General features: G+C 41.8%; 1 protein-coding gene and 1 long non-coding RNA gene across 2 annotated transcripts; both read right to left on the bottom strand.

Annotated features, from left to right (window-relative positions):
- Window positions 1-230: 230 nt before the first annotated feature.
- Window positions 231-10,240, bottom strand: LOC111974621 (ubiquitin-conjugating enzyme E2 R2). The gene is made up of 5 exons (XM_024002497.2): window positions 9,245-10,240; window positions 6,080-6,166; window positions 5,709-5,806; window positions 5,193-5,327; window positions 231-4,981 (listed from the first exon to the last, which is right to left on the bottom strand). The coding sequence occupies exons 1-5, from the start codon at window positions 9,419-9,421 to the stop codon at window positions 4,732-4,734; spliced, it is 747 nt and encodes a 248-aa protein (XP_023858265.1). The 5' UTR covers window positions 9,422-10,240; the 3' UTR covers window positions 231-4,731.
- Window positions 10,241-12,846: 2,606 nt separating this feature from the next.
- Window positions 12,847-17,762, bottom strand: LOC111975122 (uncharacterized). The gene is made up of 4 exons (XR_002878769.2): window positions 16,679-17,762; window positions 16,284-16,398; window positions 15,732-15,878; window positions 12,847-14,756 (listed from the first exon to the last, which is right to left on the bottom strand). It is a non-coding gene; the product is annotated as an uncharacterized lncRNA (long non-coding RNA).
- Window positions 17,763-17,778: the final 16 nt, after the last annotated feature.

Here is a 17,778-nt window from a genome sequence, read left to right as displayed (position 1 = left end):
CTGAGGGGTGGAACTCAAACCACACAGTCCAATCTATAGTCTCTTAAATGAACAAATGGTCAGCTTTCAATCAAACAAATAAAAGTATCATCATATGACCACGATTCAAATCATGAAAAGCCCAATAGTTGAATAAAATAGACACCTCTCTTAATGTAATTGGAGTGTTAAGTGTTAGGGTTGCGTCAATTCAATCTGGTATAAGGACAAGTATGACGATGAGTCACCGATTGTATGCTATGTATTTTTTATTAACTAAGTAATAAATGGCAAATGCAACTTTCGTATATACGGGTTCACTGCACCACCCCGCAGGGTGGAACAAGGAACTGACTTGTTCCTGACAAAGATATTATAATATACTCATGACAGAGATAGTTCCCGCTTCCGAGCCGGCCTGTCAGAGTAGAGACTGGGCGTGGTTTAGACTCACCTAGCCTATCGCCGGCGCTCAGGCTAGTCCTAGCCTCTTTGCGCTCTTTGGTGTCCCGGCGCTGTTGCTGTGTAGATTACGCTCCCTCACCCCAGAGACTGAGGTCAGACAGCTCTGCAACATTGTCTGAGCTATTTGCACCTGTATACAAAAGCACACTGTTCTCGCTCAAGGCTAACCACAGCTTCCCAGCACACTTATCTGGGGCTAACTGTTACTTCCAGCACACACACACAGACACCCAGGCCAACAGTTGCTAATATTCAATCACATTGACTATTCAATCACAATCACATATAGTATTGGGTTGTAGTGCATAATTCAGAACCTCACAATTGGTGCCGTGACCCGGATCAAAAAATATATATAATATTTCATTCAAACAGTCTGTTTTATTTAAATATTGGGACTTTGGTTTGAAACCTGTCGCATCCCTAACCTGTCAATGAACCCTAACCCGCCCAAGTAACGAGATAACAAAAATTTCGAATGAAAGTCCCACTGTTGAAATGGAACCAGCTGTGCTTGAATGGAAGCTTTAACCATCCACACAGATAAAATGTTGAATCTGTACCATTAATTTTCTTAGAATGTACTGTATGTACATACAGTACATTTGCTCAGAGCTTTGCAGAGTTACTTGGCGGGAAGTACCTCTATGCAAATGCTTATGACAGCTCTCGGCTATGAAAACTCATCTGTAACAAAACGAAGGGCACTATGGTAGATGGCATCCAAAGGTTGAAGAGTAGTAGCAGCTGCACCTTGATATATAATATCACTATAATCCCCTACATCTTTCCCAATGAGTGGGAGCTGCTGCTCAACACCTCCATTCGTCATCGCCCAAGTGTTGGGAGCGATGAATTGTGGCCACCTTCAAAGCAGCTGAAAGTGTGCAAGCCTGGATGGCTGTATGGCCCATAGAAATAGATTGCCAGTCCACCCATTGTGCTACCACTGACTTGAATGGACACACCCTTTCTATTCATTCTATTTCTATGGTGTGTCCACCGATGCCGCTAACCTAGTCAAGACAGGTAATTTCCATCTACCTGAAGCTAGTCAGCAGTCATCCCATAGTGGAACATGCCACAGACATGGACGACCCACAGGGCAAGTCCAAGATCATGGATGTAGCTGCAAATTCAATCTCAAAAGCCTTCAACCAACTTCAGGTCCTTGTGGGTGATGTTTTAACCCAAAGTAGCAAGGCCATGCTCCATGGAGTTGATGCTATCAGCCTGAAGCCCTCTACAGACGTGTCCTCTACCAGTGATCGCTTTAGAATCGCATCTGCAGCCAAGCAGAGTGTAAAAGGAAGGGCTACTTCTCATCACTCTGAAGAGATATGCGAGGGGGAAAATAAGAAGCCTGTAAGTATAATGCGTATACCTTGTTGCCCTGTTATACAGTTGATACTGTTTATATCTTTCTTTCTTTTCAGGCCCATGTGGCTTTCAAGAAAGGATGTAAGGCAGAAGGTTAAGAGCCTCACCTCACCCCATAACACACAGGGAGATCAGTAGCGGGAGGCTCTCAATGCTGCCGACACGTGTGATTGAGACTAGGTTGCATCTGCACCCACCAATTTTACCATCAGTAAACTTTGAGGGGCATTTCATTTGAATACATTTTGTTTTACTTTGAAAACCCAATTCATATCAAACAAGTGGATTATTAATGGTCAAAAGTAACCTCACTTTGCAATAGCTTTGACAACATTTCCAGTGCCCTCTATTTATTTGTGCAACAAACAACCCAAAGATAAAGCCTTACATTCACAAAAGAAAGCCTCTTATCTTTGGTGAACATCCATTACAAGAAAACATTCATGACACATGTTAAGTTAGACCAAGGAAAACAAAAACAATGGGAATGTTATACTTGAACACGTAATAGCTGAAAGACACCAATGGCCGTATCCAAGCCAACCTGCTTTGGCAATGTTTACGCAATATATTTGTTTACCTAGTATGTTTAGGCCTACATGCTCTTGCGTGAATACTGCCCAGTGGGTTTAGTTGAATCGAGCCCCAAGTCTCTACACTATCCTTGGAATTAATTATCTAATAAATTAGCATTAATGGTTATGTAGCACTCCACTTGTTGCCAAACGGAATGCTTTTCTATTTATTGATTACCTATCTGGGGTCAAGGGGCCTGTGACTAGAACTGGGACGGGGGAGAGGATCTCTTTCTCAACAAAACATCATGAATGTCATTGTCTCTGGAAGATCTTATGGACTATCAGACTCAACATTTAAAAAATCTAAGCCTTTAAGTGACATTGTTCACGTTTCCCTCAAAATCTCTTGGTCATCAGACCTGTGTTCAAATACTATTTGAAATCTTCAATTAGTTAGCTTTCGTCAGTCTGGGATGTCCGGTAGGTGAGGTTTGCACTTTTGTGACATTTGAAATGATTTCACATAGTATGGGAACCTAGGCCTGTTGCACATACACAAGTAGAGGTAGGTGACACAGACACCCCAAACTAAAGCTGTAACAAAGTGTTATGGAATGGCCAACACTTCCTATGGTGATCCAGCATTCATTGCCTGTGTATCTGAATAAAGTGAGATGTTTTCATCAAACCTTGAATGGGAGATTATTGACTACAGCAAATACAAACAAACAGATCAAATGGTATTGAAACAGCAGTGATCCCTCTCTGTAGGGTTCCTGCTGTTTTCTGTGCAGAGCATTCTCATGGCTCCAGCGCTCTGTGTCGGGGGGGGGGGGAGTTGTCCGCTTGTCCCATTTATTCCTGGTGTTCAAGTCCCCCAAAGAAAGATAGGGTAGTTACAAATCAGTTTCCACGGAAACAACTATCACCAGTCCAGTCTCCATGGAAATTATCCAGCGCTGGTACGGTACCAATACTCGGAAGCATCTTCTGTTTGAGAGGACAAGAGCTCAAATGACATCAGGCGTATGTCTTAGCATCCTGTCTCTGCATCCCTTCATCAGTTCCAGGTACATTTAACCTTGGAGAGTTTGGAGCAGAGATTGCTTCTCTGCTGTCTCTGGTTGGAGAGATGCATGCTGTGATGCATCCACTCAAAGAGATGCTTGTTGGTAGTGAGTGCCCAACCCTTCCTTTCTGTTAGCGATCTTTGATTGAGTAGATTACTCAGAGAAAAATGGGGAACCTACCAAAAATGGCAAAATAAGTGTCCTTTTTGTGTTCAGATCCCTGTCAGGGCAATACAGAAAATATGTTTATTTTTATTAAAGGGTCTTCATCTTGTTGACTGTGTGAGACAGAGTAAGAGAGGGGTATGTTCATTGAGTGCATCTTACCACTCTGTTACACAGCTTAAGAACAAATTTGAGTTAATTTAAATTGGTTTTACATCTGAATAGGATTTGGTTTTACACTATATAGTTTAAAAGGAATTGAATTCATTTGTAAGACGAATGTGTATGTGAACCCTGGGAGGGATAGAGACCAGTGTTGCCAACTTGAAGTCGCTATATTTAGCGAGCTCAGACCCCCACAGCGACTTTTTTCAAAGAACCTAGCGTCAAACTACTTTTCAGGCTGCCTTTGGGGAGTTTTGATACCATTTAGCGACTTTTCCCACAAACAAGAGTGGGAAAAGCTGCCTATGCAACAGAAGTCACAGCAGGTGCACACACAGACAGAGAAGCACAAGGGGAAGGGGTGTGCGGCAGGAAAAGGGGAGAATGTCAGGGACCGCAGCAATGCAAATTGGAGCCGTGATGTTGTGGCCGCAACTGCAAAATGTAATCTAGCGACAAATCAAGCAGCCAATTGCAATTCTCACAAAATGTTTTTTGCAACACTGGTAGTCAGCATACATGCCAAATTGGTGTCATCAAAAAGCATGCAATTCTGTTTAATTGTTTAATACAGACCCATCAAATAGTTGAAAGAGAAACAACCATTTTGGTTTATATCACTTTGTGATATAATTGACCACAAGTAAAGCTGCATAAACTAACCCACTGATTATGCCTCATGAACATCAATGAGGGAGATCAATTAGGAAAACAAAAAATGCCATAATAAAACAATTAAATAAATCTGATCCCCATACAGCTGTTAAAATTATGCATTTGGGCATGTTTGACAGAGATTAAAACAAATCTCAAGGTAAAGTAAGTGCCAAGGAGACGCCTTCAAGAAGGGATGGAGCCAGCAAGAGTGTGTGTGCGCGCATGTGGGAAGGAATCAGAAAGTAAGGACAGAACAGGACGAGGCTGCAGCGGAGTCCTCGGTAGGAAGGGTGTGGGAAGGAGCAAGATAAACAACGAGAGGAGAAGGAAGGTCATGACTCTTCGTTGCCCGAGTCTTCCTCGTCATTGAAGCCACCCTCTCCTGCCATCTGGCCCACTGCCTCTGCATCATCCTCATCGTCATCCTCCTCCTCGATGTCATCATCGTAGAGGTCATCGTAGAGCAGGTCCGAGCTGCTGTCGTGGGAAGGCACTTTGGTCTGGATGCAGTACTCTGCCAGCGTAGTAGGCACCTTCACGCCGTCCCGCTCCGCCTCCACTTTAGTGGACACGACCTGCTTCCTGAGAGAGATAGACAGCGAGAGAGAAATAAAGAGAGGGAGAGAGCACAACCGAGAGTAAATACAATGTGAGACAGACAGAAGAGTGAAAGGTTCCAGATATAAAAATGAAGTGAATGATTGCACCAAATTTTCACGTTTAGTTGTATGTGTATAAACGAGCATGTTGTTGTTTGTCATTTTGTGTTTAAGAGAAAGTGAATTCTAAGAACCTGATGATCTCGGCATACTCTTTGTCCTTGCCCTTGCTGTCTCTCCACTTGCGGAACATAACAGAGGCATCGACATTGGCCGGGGAGAAGGTGTTGGGCTCATTCAACAGAGAGATCACACTCAGTAGGATGGTCCTGAACATACAGACATATACAATACAAATGTCCAGAGAGTTGGGGGTGTGTTCAGTTGATGAAACATTTTGCAACGTTTTACAACAATACGTACTTAAAGACACATTCTCCCAAAACGTTGCACACCATTTTTTTTTTTTACATTGAGGTATATAACTGCTATAGTTTCGTGGATGAAACCTCTGACCTTTGAGTGACCCAAAGAAACGAGTGGCGTATTTGATGAAATAGTAAGAGATGTCCAGCATCACACCGCACAACCGCCCTCTGAGCCACCATCATTACAATGTTCCTCAACAGGTTGTTCAGAACAGTACCCTGTCCGTTCACTTAAATGTTTGCTAGGTTTACTTCATCCTGAACGCAGCCCAGGTGTTTTACCTGACATTCTGGGTGGGATTCCATCTCTCAGAGGGCAGCTCTCCGCTCCGGGGGTCGTCAACAGGGGGGTGAAGGATGGAGATACACACGTCGCCATTCTGTAGACAAGCAACATGTTACACTCCACAGCAATAAATCATATAATCACACAAAAGCAAGACACACAAACACAGCGGGGGTCAGCTTAGCTTCCTCCACTGTCCGACTGCCCCATACTGGGCTCGAACAAGTGATCCTCTGTTTCGCAAAACACACGTTAACGCCCTACGTTCCAACGGGCTGAGCCACCCAAAAGGTACCAAGCTAGCTGTGGAATGAGCTTACGGTCCGTCCTTAACTCTTACACAAACATACAATGTGGTACACCTCACCTCATATATGTTGGGGTGCCACATCTTTGTGAGGAAACGGAAAGTAGGTGGACAGTAAGGGTAGTCAACTGGAAACTTAATGTGTGCCTGGAAATGAGAGAAAATCAGTGATGTGTGAGGGCAGGAAAACTTTGACATTTCAGAAAGTGTGTTGAAACCCACTAGTGGATTTTGGCCTGGGTGACAGATAACTCAGTTGTAACATAACAAACAACATAACAAACATATTTTTCGATGGTCGTTAAAGTGGTACGCCAAGTTTGTCAAACATTGCTCTCTAGGCCGGGGTATGCACTCACGTAGCTCAATAATGGAGTAGAGGTGCCTAACGTTACTCCTTAGTCCAAGGACCTTACATGTTATGTTTAAAGGGCGAATTGGCTCTGGAAGCCAAAACAACCAACTACTCCATCTAAATGTGAATCGATTCTCAATTGCAGTGCGGTACGGTTCTAGAAACATAAATCCTTCTACTTTCAGATCCCATTAAAAAAATTCACAAATGCAAATCACACACTTACTTTACATTGTTTTAACACAGTTGCAGCCGACGGTATTTTTCAGTGACAACACATTTATGGCGTCTGTCTTCCGTTTACACCATAAATTGTGGTTTACACAAAGGTGTTCGGTGACACAGATAGCTAATTAGCACAGGTAGTCCACTCTGTCTTCCGTAAACAAGCACTGTAACATGGAAATATGGCCGTGTGAGAACCCTAACCCTATAAAAGTTGTGAATCAATTTAACCTTATGTTTTTAGAAAATTATACTGAAAAATATATAAAATATAAATATAATAATGTACTTGTAAAAAATCATTGCACTCAAGCACGTCCTGTTCTGCCCTCAATTGTTGTCATTAGAAGACACTGAGTCAACTGTAGATGGTCAATTATTTATTGGGAAATCAAACTTGAAGCTGATCCAGCATTTATAGAAATGTTTCATGAACTGAAATAAAAGATCCCAGAAATGTTCAATACGCACAAAAGCTTATTCAACTCTCAAATGTTGTGCACAAATTTGTTTACATCCCTGTAAGTGAGCATTTCTCCTTTGCCAAGACAATCCATCCACCTGACAGGTGTGGCATATCAAGAAGCTGATTAAACAGCATGATCATTACACAGGTGCACCTTGTGCTGGGGACAATAAAAGGCCACTCTAAAAATGTGCAGTTGTCGTCACACATCATAATGCCACAGATGTCTCAAGTTTTGAGGGAGCGTGAAATTGTCATGCTGACTGCAGGAATGTCCACCAGTGTTGTTGCCAGATATTTGAATATTGATTTCTCTACCATGAGCCACCTCCAACTTCGTTTTAGAGAATTTGGCAGAACGTCCAACCGGCCCCACCGCAGACCATGTGTAACCACGCCAGCCCAGGACCTCCATATCTGGCTTCGTCACCTGCGGGATCATCTGAGACCAGTCACCCGGACAGCTGATGACACTGTGGGTTTGCTCAACCGAATAATTTCATAAACTGTCAGAAACCGTCTCAGGGAAGCTCATTTGCATGCTCATCGTCCTCACCAGGGTCTTAACCTGACTGCAGTTCGCGGTCGTAACTGACTTCAGTGGGCAAATGCTCACCTTTGATGGCCACCGGCACGCTGGAGAAGTGTGCTCTTCAGAGATTAATCCCAGTGTCAGATGGTAGACAGCGTGTATGGCATTGTGTGGGCGAGCGGTTTCACGTTGTGTACAGTGGCCCATGGTGGCGGTGGGGTTATGGTATGAGCAGGCATAAGCTATGGACAACGAACACAATTACATTTTATCGATGGCAATTTGAATGCACAGAGATACTGTGACGAGATCCTGAGGCTCCATTGTCGTGCCATTCATCCGCCGTCATCACCTCATGTTTTAGCATGACAATGCATGGCCCCATGTTGCAAGGCTGTACACAATTCCTGGAAGCTGAAAATGTCCTACTTCTTCCATGGCCTGCAAACTCAGCAGACATGTCATCACCCATTGAGCATGCGTGTTCCAGTTGCCACCAATATCCAGCAACTTTGTACAGCCATTGAAGAGGAGTGTGACAACAGATGTGTTGCACTGCATTAGGCAAATGGTGGTCACACCAGATACTGACTGGTTGTCTGATCCACACCCCTAATTTTATTTAAGGTACAGTATCTGTGACCAACAGATGCATATCAATATTCCGATTCATGTGAAATCCATAGATTAGGAGGGCCTAATGAATTTATTTCCATTGACTAATTCAGTCAAATCTTTTAAATTGTTGCACGTTGCATTTATATTTTTGTTCAGTGTATTTCTCGCCGATATGAAATACAAGGTCCTTATGTTTCCGTACTGCAAGCGAGCGTCGCAGCTCTTAACAAAACTCCCCCCTACAGAAGGAACCTTCCTTCACGGACTCTTATATGTAATGTAATGGTTAGAGTCATGATTAAGGGCTAGCACTCACGGTGGCCAGTCAAACACTGATTGTCTACATATAAATATAACAACAACAGTGTGTTGTGTTAGGCTATGCTAAAAGCACTGTTTGGATTCTTGTTGTTTTATGTCTATACTATAAGACTAGAGTTAGCTACAGGCCCGGATCAGGTGTACTGCCCACAGACAAGACAGACTAAATCAGCGATTCTCAACTGGTGGGTTGTGACCCAAATTTGGGTCGCGGGAGGTTTTGAATGGGTCATAGGTGTCTGAGTAAAAATTCATTATAAATATTTTTTTATAAACAATTTGACGTGAAAAAAAATACTCCAGTCTGAATTTAACATAAACCAGGTAGAAAGTGTGTATAAATGATAATGAATGTACATTTTTTAAATAATTTAATCTCTGAACAATTTTTCTTCAATCACAGTATTTTCAATATAGAGCTATTTGCAGTGCTATTTTGTCTGATTTTGTGGTCTCAAACCAGTGAGTTTATAAACATTCTTCATCAAGAATATGTGCAAAATACAATTATTGACAATGAAAGAGGTGGGAATGTTGTTCCCTTGTCATATAATTGAAACATTTAATATCAATACAGCATTAAAAATAGTTTTCCTGGTTGTATTTTGGCAATTCTTTTTCGCAATGCAAATATTGGGTCGCGACTGAGACAACCTGGTTCAATTTGGGTCCTGAGGCAAAACCAGTTGAGACTAAATTATCCCTCACCTTGAAGTATCCTCCCTCGTAAAGTGTGTTGGGGGGTCCAAATATGGCCACCTCCCAGTTGTACAAGTCTGACTCTTCTACTGGGGTGATGCGGAAACCCTCCACTGGTTCCTCTTGGAGAGACTTCAGTTCAAGCATCAGTGCCTTGTGAGAGCTTGGCATCTGCTGCTGCGCCATGGTGACCCAAGAGTAATGAAGTGTCAAAACCGGACGACCCGTTTGCTCTCGCTCTTTGGCAGCTTTCTCGACAGCCAGTCAAATAAAACAGTACCAATTCAAATTGCTCGTCCCAACAAGTAACAGCTGGTAGTCATATAAATGTATGCAAGCATTAACCACCACGTCTTGATGGTAGGTGGCTAGCACTAGCTATCCATCTAACGGTGCAGCCTGCTCTAAACAAGTCGGGAGCATTTACTAGCGACAAAACTTCTGCTGGCAGTGTTGACAGTTCTTTGGATAATGAAGAAGCTACTTTTGGTAGAGACTAAAATATTTATACACAGTTTTATGACACGCCAAATGTTTTATCGCTGCATATTCCTCGATCTGTGCATCTGTTATTGTTTTATTCTGGGGGTGGTCAGGTGGTGCCGTTTACAAATTATCTTCTGTCCCCACGTTCAAAATATATCTAGAGTCTTTGATATCCAAACATTTATAACTTGTTTCATAATGTTATGAAAAGTATAATTAGATGACAAACGGTGTTTCTGTTTTTCCTGTGTCGTTCGTTCTCTGTCGATCTGTCTAGACTCGGCAGATCCAGCGGGTTGTTTTGACATTTGTTTGTTTGAGAGCTCGCTAGCTGCTCCACGAGTCTTAAACTCTACCAACGTTCATGATTCGTTTTTTTATTTTTTATCATATGACCAGCAATATCTCTTTAAAATAACTACAGCGTTGTAAATTAATCCACATTTGTGTAGGAACTTCCTTCTCTCTCAAGTTCCATCCTTTGCTTCCTGGAGATTTCACTGCGCTTGCTGCCTCGCGCACTTACGTCGTAGCGTAGGCAACACCTTGCACTTACGTTTTACGTGGAAAAACTACGTAAAAAATATAGCTAGCGTCTTTGGTATCCTACCATTTTAACTTGTTTCATAATGTTATAATGAAAAGTAGAATTAGATGATAAACGGTGTTTATACTGTTTATCCTGTGTCATTCGTCCGTTCTCTGTAGATCTGTCTAGACTCTTTGCAGGTCCAACGGGTTGTTCTCAGCCTCTTGTTTGTATTCGGGAGGATAGCTTTTCTCTGTATCCCACGACCCTTACGAAACAAAATCGCTGAGTGCAGTATAATTAAGCAATAAGGCCCGAGGGGTGTGGTATGGACGATATACCACGGCTAAGGGATGTTCTTAAGCACGACCCAACGCAGAGTGGTAGTACACAGCCCTTAGTCTGGTATATTGGCCATATATCACAAGCCTTATTCTATTATAATGCTATCACCACCCAGAAGGCGAAGTCTATACAGGTGCATCAAAGCTCGGACCAAGAGACTGAAAAACAGCTTCTATCTCAAGGCCATCAGACTGTTAAACAGCCATCACTAGCACAGAGAGGCTACTGCCTACATACAGACTTGAAATCATTGGCCTCTTTAATAAATGGAACACTAGTCACTTTAATAATGCCACTTTAATAATGTTTACATATCTTGCATTACTCATCTCATGTATATTCTGTATTCTATACTATCGCATCTTAGCCTATGCGCTCTGACATTGCTCATCCATATATTTATATATTCTTATTCCATCACTTTACTTAGATTTGTGTGTGTTAGGTATTTGTTGTGGAATTGTTAGATATTACTTGTTAGATATTGCTGCACTGTCGGAACTAGAAGCACAAACATTTCGCTACCCTCGCAATAACATCTGCTAACCATGTGTATGTGACCAATGCATTTGATTTGATTTGAACTGGTTACCAACGTAATTAGAGCAGTAAAAATAAATATTTTGTCATACCCATGGTATACATAAGGTCTGATATACCACGGCTTTCAGCAAATCAGCATTCAGGGCTCGAACCACCAAATGTATAACTGTAGTTAGAGTGCATTATAACTGCAGTATGCTGCAAATACTGCATCCAAAATAAAATGTTTTTACTGCAGTAATTTTGCAGTGTAACTGCAGTTACAGTGTAGTATAACTGCAGTTCAACTACAGTACACTGCAGTTATTCTACAATTACTGCGTCCAAAATACAGCAGTCGACTGCAGTTACTGCACTTTTACTACAGTTTCAAAAGTGAAATCTTTTTTTGTAAGGGGTGCTGCTAGTGCTCGCTCCGAGTCTCAAACTCTATCAATGTTTATGATTAGTTTTAAAGCCCTCCTATGACCAGCAAAATGTCTTTAAAATAATTATACTGTTATAAATTAATCCATATTTGTGTAGGAGCTTCATTTTCTCTCTTTCGTTCATCACTTTGCTTTGCTTCAGGCAACATCTTGTACTTACAAGTTGAAAAAAGTAAAACATTTTGTAATACTCAATTAGACCATGCCCATTTCAAGCTTATCTTTCTAGAAAATAAAACGTTATTTCAGAATATTTAGGCATGTTAGCTGGCTAACTCAGTGATCCTGCTTTGTGGTATATCCCTCTGAAAGACTGTGAGGATTATCCCTCTGCTGCCAACCAATATAGTGATAGAAGGGTGGGGCTTGACTGTACCATTGGATCCAGTAGTACATTTGTTTTTTCAAGAAATTCATACATGGGCTGTTCAAAATATATAGCCTCACAAAGCCACCTGATCCCGCAAGCTTACATTAAATCTGTGCAGCGTTTAATGTAAACACGTGGCATCAGGCAGCTTTGCAGGGCTACAATAAATAGGCCAGTTGTAAAACATAAGTAGATTGTGGGATGACTTGGTGTATACACACACCTTGTGTTGTGACCAATAACACAGTGACCCGATAAGCTCAATCCAAACCAATGGATGTCTTTTGATTCATAATTGTATACCTAGTGGTTACAGCAAAGTGAGTTTAGTAGGCTAGTGTTATTAATCACATACAAGGAGGCTAAACTTTCCCCCCTCTATCTAGACCATGTGTCAAACTCATTCCACAGAGGGACGAGTGTCTGTGGGTTTTCAAATCAAATCAAAGTTAATTTGTCACGTGCGCTGAATACAACAGGTGTAGACCTTACAGTGAAATGCTTACTTACAAGCTCAAACCAATAGTGCAAAAAAGGTATTAGATGAACAATAGGTAAGTAAAGAAATAAAAGCAACAGCAGTGAAAACAGTAGCGAGGCTATAAAATTAGCGAGGCTACATACAGACATCAGTTAGTCAGGCTGATTGAGGTAGTATGTACATGTAGATATGGTTAAAGTGACTATTCATATATGATGAACAGAGAGTAGCGTAAAGAGGTAGCGTAAAGAGGGGTTGGCGGGTGGTGGGTGGCGGGTGGCGGGACACAATGCAGATAGCCTGGTTAGCCAATGTGCGGGAGGACTGGTTGGTCGGGCCAATTGAGGTAGTATGTACATATGTACTTGAATGTATAGTTAAAGTGACTATGCATGTATGATAGACAGAGAGTAGCAGCAGCATAAAAGAGGGGTTGGGGGGGGCACACAATGCAAATAGTCCGGGTAGCCATTTGATTACCTGTTCAGGAGTCTTATGGCTTGGGGGTAAAAACTGTTGAGAAGCCTTTTTGTCCTAGACTTGGCACTCTGGTACCGCTTGCCATGCGGTAGTAGAGAGAACAGTCTATGACTGGGGTGGCTGGGGTCTTTGACAATTTGTAGGGCCTTCCTCTGACATTGCCTGGTTTAGATGTCCGTGATGGCAGGCAGTTAAGCCCCAGTGATGTACTGGGCCGTACGCACTACCCTCTGAAGTGCCTTGCGGTCGGAGGCCGAGCAATTACCGTACCAGGCAGTGATGTAACCAGTCAGGATGCTCTCGATGTTGCAGCTGTATGTAAATTACTCCACTCTTGGAATTGATTGAGGAATTAAGATCACTAATTAGTAAGGAACACCTGTTTGTATAGGTCTTAATTGAAAGGAAAAACCTAAAACTTGCAGACAGTCGGCCCTCCGTGGAATGAGTTTGACACCCCTGATCTAGACTCTCTAGATATAGAGGATCACTTACAACACAGGCCTGAGAAACCGTGGGGATTATCCCACTGCTGCCACCAATGCAGTAGCGATTGAAGGGAAATAGTTGTGGAGCTTGAACCTGGGATTCTGCAGTTAAAGGGCAAACACACACACTACAAAAAGGGGTAGCAATAACATTTTAAAAAATCACTCTGAACATTCCAATATAAAATCATTGAATTCAGTATATTGTTACATATCAAAATGATTTCACTTCTTGAATTTAATGTAAAATGCACATTTTTGCAATGTCAAAATGATTTCCCATGGATTTCACTTGCAAAATTCAAGCCCATTATTTCCCCCTGACGTTCAATCCCCGGTTGCTCGCTGTGATCGTATAGTAGTTAGTACTCAGCGTTGTGGCTGCAGCATCCCTGGTTCGACAACGGGTCATAGCATTAAGATACACAATGTCACGGCAAAAGGGTACATTTTAGATGTCTTCGAAATCAACTTTGGCTTTCCCACAAAAAAACAAGGTAACTGACATCTATAGCCTTTGGCACACCAGCTAACAAGCTACATATGATAGCATTCATAATTATTGCACAAAGAACAGCAGATAAAACGAAAGGAGCTCAGTCATCAACCATGTGAGTCCGGTGCTGTGTGTACATGGAATGGTTCCGTATGGGACTGTAACTCTGATCTGGATGCTGGATGTATTCTGTACATCCAGTATAGACCCCTTTCCAGTACCGGACACACTGGCATCACGCACAAATGCGTGTGACTCTTGGCTGCAGTAAGAAAGCCATTGCCATCTGCGCCCATTCAACATAGCCTAGATTTAACTTTGTATTACTTCTAAACAAAATAATTTTTGGGGATTCTCATACATTTACAATGTTTTGATTCTTGCTTGAACAGTCGCTAAGATTGTATTTGGTTGTGATCTTTGAAAAATAACTATTTTGGATGCAGCATTTGTTAGCTAGAATGCTAACGCTCATTGACATAGGCTGTAGCAAAAGCTAGCCAAAAGAGACATTTTGAAGTTGAAATGTTTTTTAACTATAAGGCAGTTGATATGTGATGATGACACAAACATTATATTAAGCAGGACATTTACACAAGCCTTAAAATAGTGCATTTGCAAGCCGGAAATGACTGTTCAACATCAGTCATTGTAGCCAATGTTATATATAACTAAAATAGATCAGCAATACACCAGCTACACATCTGAAGCATCCATCCATCCACCCACCCACATGCATCAATCAACATACTTCTCTCCTCTCTTCAGGTTCAGGAACTTCAGCGGATGCTCGTGCCTGCACGCCATCCTAAACACACCAGTTATGTCCAGTTTCTGGGTTTTGGGTTTGGATCACAGCGCATCCCCACCCACCCCTGTAAAATGAAGTGAATAACCATGAGTGAAAAAAGTCACATTCACTAAGCAGTTCATGTTTCATCTAATCTGTTCAACTTAAAAAATATTTGTATGGACAGAATATTCCAATGCTAGAGTCACATCACCAAGGATAAATGGCTTCTCCTGATTTATATCAAACCTTTTAACTTTTTCAAAATTAGCCCAGCTGTTGGTTATACACACAAACACAAGTCACACAGAAGAGGGCTAGTGAATCTAAACTGATTGTGAGATACATCCCATTCTTCAAAATCCAGTATACCTCAGTTGGTGTGTCTGATGCACCTCCTACAAAGCAGTCAACTTTGTCTTGGTCACAAAAGAACCACCCAGCATGTTTGGGACCCTCAATGCAGGTCCCAGACAATATTTTTCTGGGAAGCCCAAATAGGGCATCAGCTGCAATAATTTGATGACTGTTTTCCGTTAAAACAATAATGCAAATAATGAATTATACAAAAGTATTAGGGATACAGGGAATGGACATTTGCAAAGGTATTACTTAAACCCTTTTGCTCTTTGGGAAACATAAGAAATGTACACTGTAGTTTCTTCGTGAATGTATCTGCAATCGGTAGTATACACTAAGCAGATGATTGGTCCACCTAGCTTTGCCAGAGCCCCGTTATCCAGCGTGTTGTGGATCCAGACAGGCCTTCATGGCAACCGTAGCGGCCACCCACAAAACTTTGCCCTGTCTGGCAATCCCGTACTTGACCTGTTTCCGCCTCCCACGACTTGGACGAAGTATTGGGTTTTTGAGAGGCTTGCAATGGTATTGCCGCGTAACATTACTACTGTTTGGCAAGGCAATGATAGAATATATATAAGAAAGATGACTGAGGTTGGATATATTTCCTCTTATAAATTATGAACAACACTGAATGTAAATAAGAATCCTAGCTTACTGGGACATTATAGTTGTTCCTTAATTGTTATCATTGACATACCTGTGGACAGAGAGGACACTTTGTTCTGTCCGAGGTCAGTGGCACCAACTTCCTGACAGTCTCTCGGGGGGTGGAAAGGTAGAGTCTGTGGCAGATCAGGGTGACAGGTTCCAGCTCACAGCCTTAGCCAGACGTCATGAGCTCGTCCTGAAATGAGGACATTCCGTTTCTTAGATTGCATTACTAAACATTACTTCCGATGTTGGTGAGATGCATTCCTCTTAAGAACTTTCGAAATGACTCCATATTTTTATCATAACAACTGAGTGAACAGGGTTATGGTAAACTAGATACAATTAAATCAAAGTCAAAGTTGTTATTTGTCCAGGAATACAGCATAGTGTGCACAATACAATGAAATAAGTAAATAACTGCAGTATATTAAGTACAGTACAGTAGTTGCCATAGAAGCAAAGAGTCAGTTCAGTTTTCCTCAACAGTCTTATGGCTTGGAGGAAGAAACTGTCTCTGCTACAATTGATTCTCTGATACAATCTGCAAAATGGTAAAAGAGCCAGATGTCATAGTTTCCAATTTTGATGTAAGGCCTACCTCTAACGTCAACAACTGTCAAAAGACGGTTGTACTGGCTTTGACAGTCATGGTCACATTGTCTCTTCCACTCCCATTGTAGGCCCACCGGGACACATGGGACGAACTGCCCTGACTAAGACAGACAGACACAAACTTGTTGAAGAACAGACTACAGTAGCTGCAGATTTGAAACTACACCATCAGGGGGATATTTCATTGCACAAGTTGTTAGAAAACTCCAAATCAACTCTGTGCTTGGCATGACAGATTTAGCCACATTTACCTTATCGCTGCAGGGAACTATAACTTTTATAGAAACTGAACTGTATGTACAGGATCAACATTTTGGACTGGGAAGCAATTTTTTAAGCCATAAGTTGACAGGTTTGTTGACATAACATAAAATACATTACCTTCCATAACTCCAACTGGTGTACAATGTTGGGAGTGCTGTGTGTTCTCACAGCACAGGTGGCACAGGAATATTTATCTGAGCCACAATCCCCACAGCGCCAAAGCTCAGCCTCCTCCAAAACTCTACACACACTGCAGATGGCATTGGGTGGAGGACATTCCAGCTCCACTGCAGGCATGTTTTTTTATTTTTTATTTCACCTTTATTTAACCAGATAGGCTAGTTGAGAACAAGTTCTCATTTACAACTGCGACCTGGCCAAGATAAAGCAAAGCAGTGTGACACAAACAACAACACAGAGTTACACATGGAATAAACAAACATGCAGTCAATAATACAATAAAAAAAGTCTATATACAGTGTGTGCAAATGAGGTAGGATAAGGGAGGTAAGGCAATAAATAGGCCATAGTGGTGAAATAATTAAAATAGAGCAATTAAAAACTGGAGTGATAGATGTGCAGAAGATGAGTGTGCAAGTAGAGATACTGGGGTACTGGGGTGCAAAGGAGCAAAATAAGTCAAATAAATAACAGTATGGGGAATGAGGTAGTTGGATGGGCTATTTACAGATGGGTTATGTACAGGTGCAGTGATCTGTGAGCTGCTCTGACAGCTGGTGCTTAAAGTTAGTGAGGGAGATAGTGAGGGAGTCTCCAGCTTCAGTGATTTTTGCAATTCGTTCCAGTCATTGACAGCAGAGAACTGGAAGGAGAGGCGGCCAAAGGAGGAATTGGCTTTGGGAGTTGTCACGCCCTGGCCTTAGTTATCTTTGTTCTCTTTATTATTTTGGTTAGGTCAGGGTGTGACGAGGGTGGTTTGTGTGTTTTTGTCTCGTCTAGGGTGTTTGTACTGTCTAGGTTTTTTTTGTAGAGTTATGGGGTTGTGTTCATTATAGGTGTTTATGTAAGTCTATGGTTGCCTAGATTGGTTCTCAATTAGAGGCAGGTGTTTATCGTTGTCTCTGATTGGGAACCATATTTAGGCAGCCATGTTCTTTGGGTATTTTGTGGGTGATTGTTTCCTGTGTCAGTGTTTGTGCCACACGGGACTGTTACGGTTTGTTCACGTTTATTGTTTTGTATTGGTGTTCATAGTT

The sequence above is a fragment of the Salvelinus sp. IW2-2015 genome, linkage group LG15 (genome assembly GCF_002910315.2).
Source record: "Salvelinus sp. IW2-2015 linkage group LG15, ASM291031v2, whole genome shotgun sequence".
In the NCBI taxonomy this organism is placed as follows: domain Eukaryota; kingdom Metazoa; phylum Chordata; class Actinopteri; order Salmoniformes; family Salmonidae; genus Salvelinus; species Salvelinus sp. IW2-2015.
This window is presented reverse-complemented; position numbering and strand designations above follow the sequence as displayed.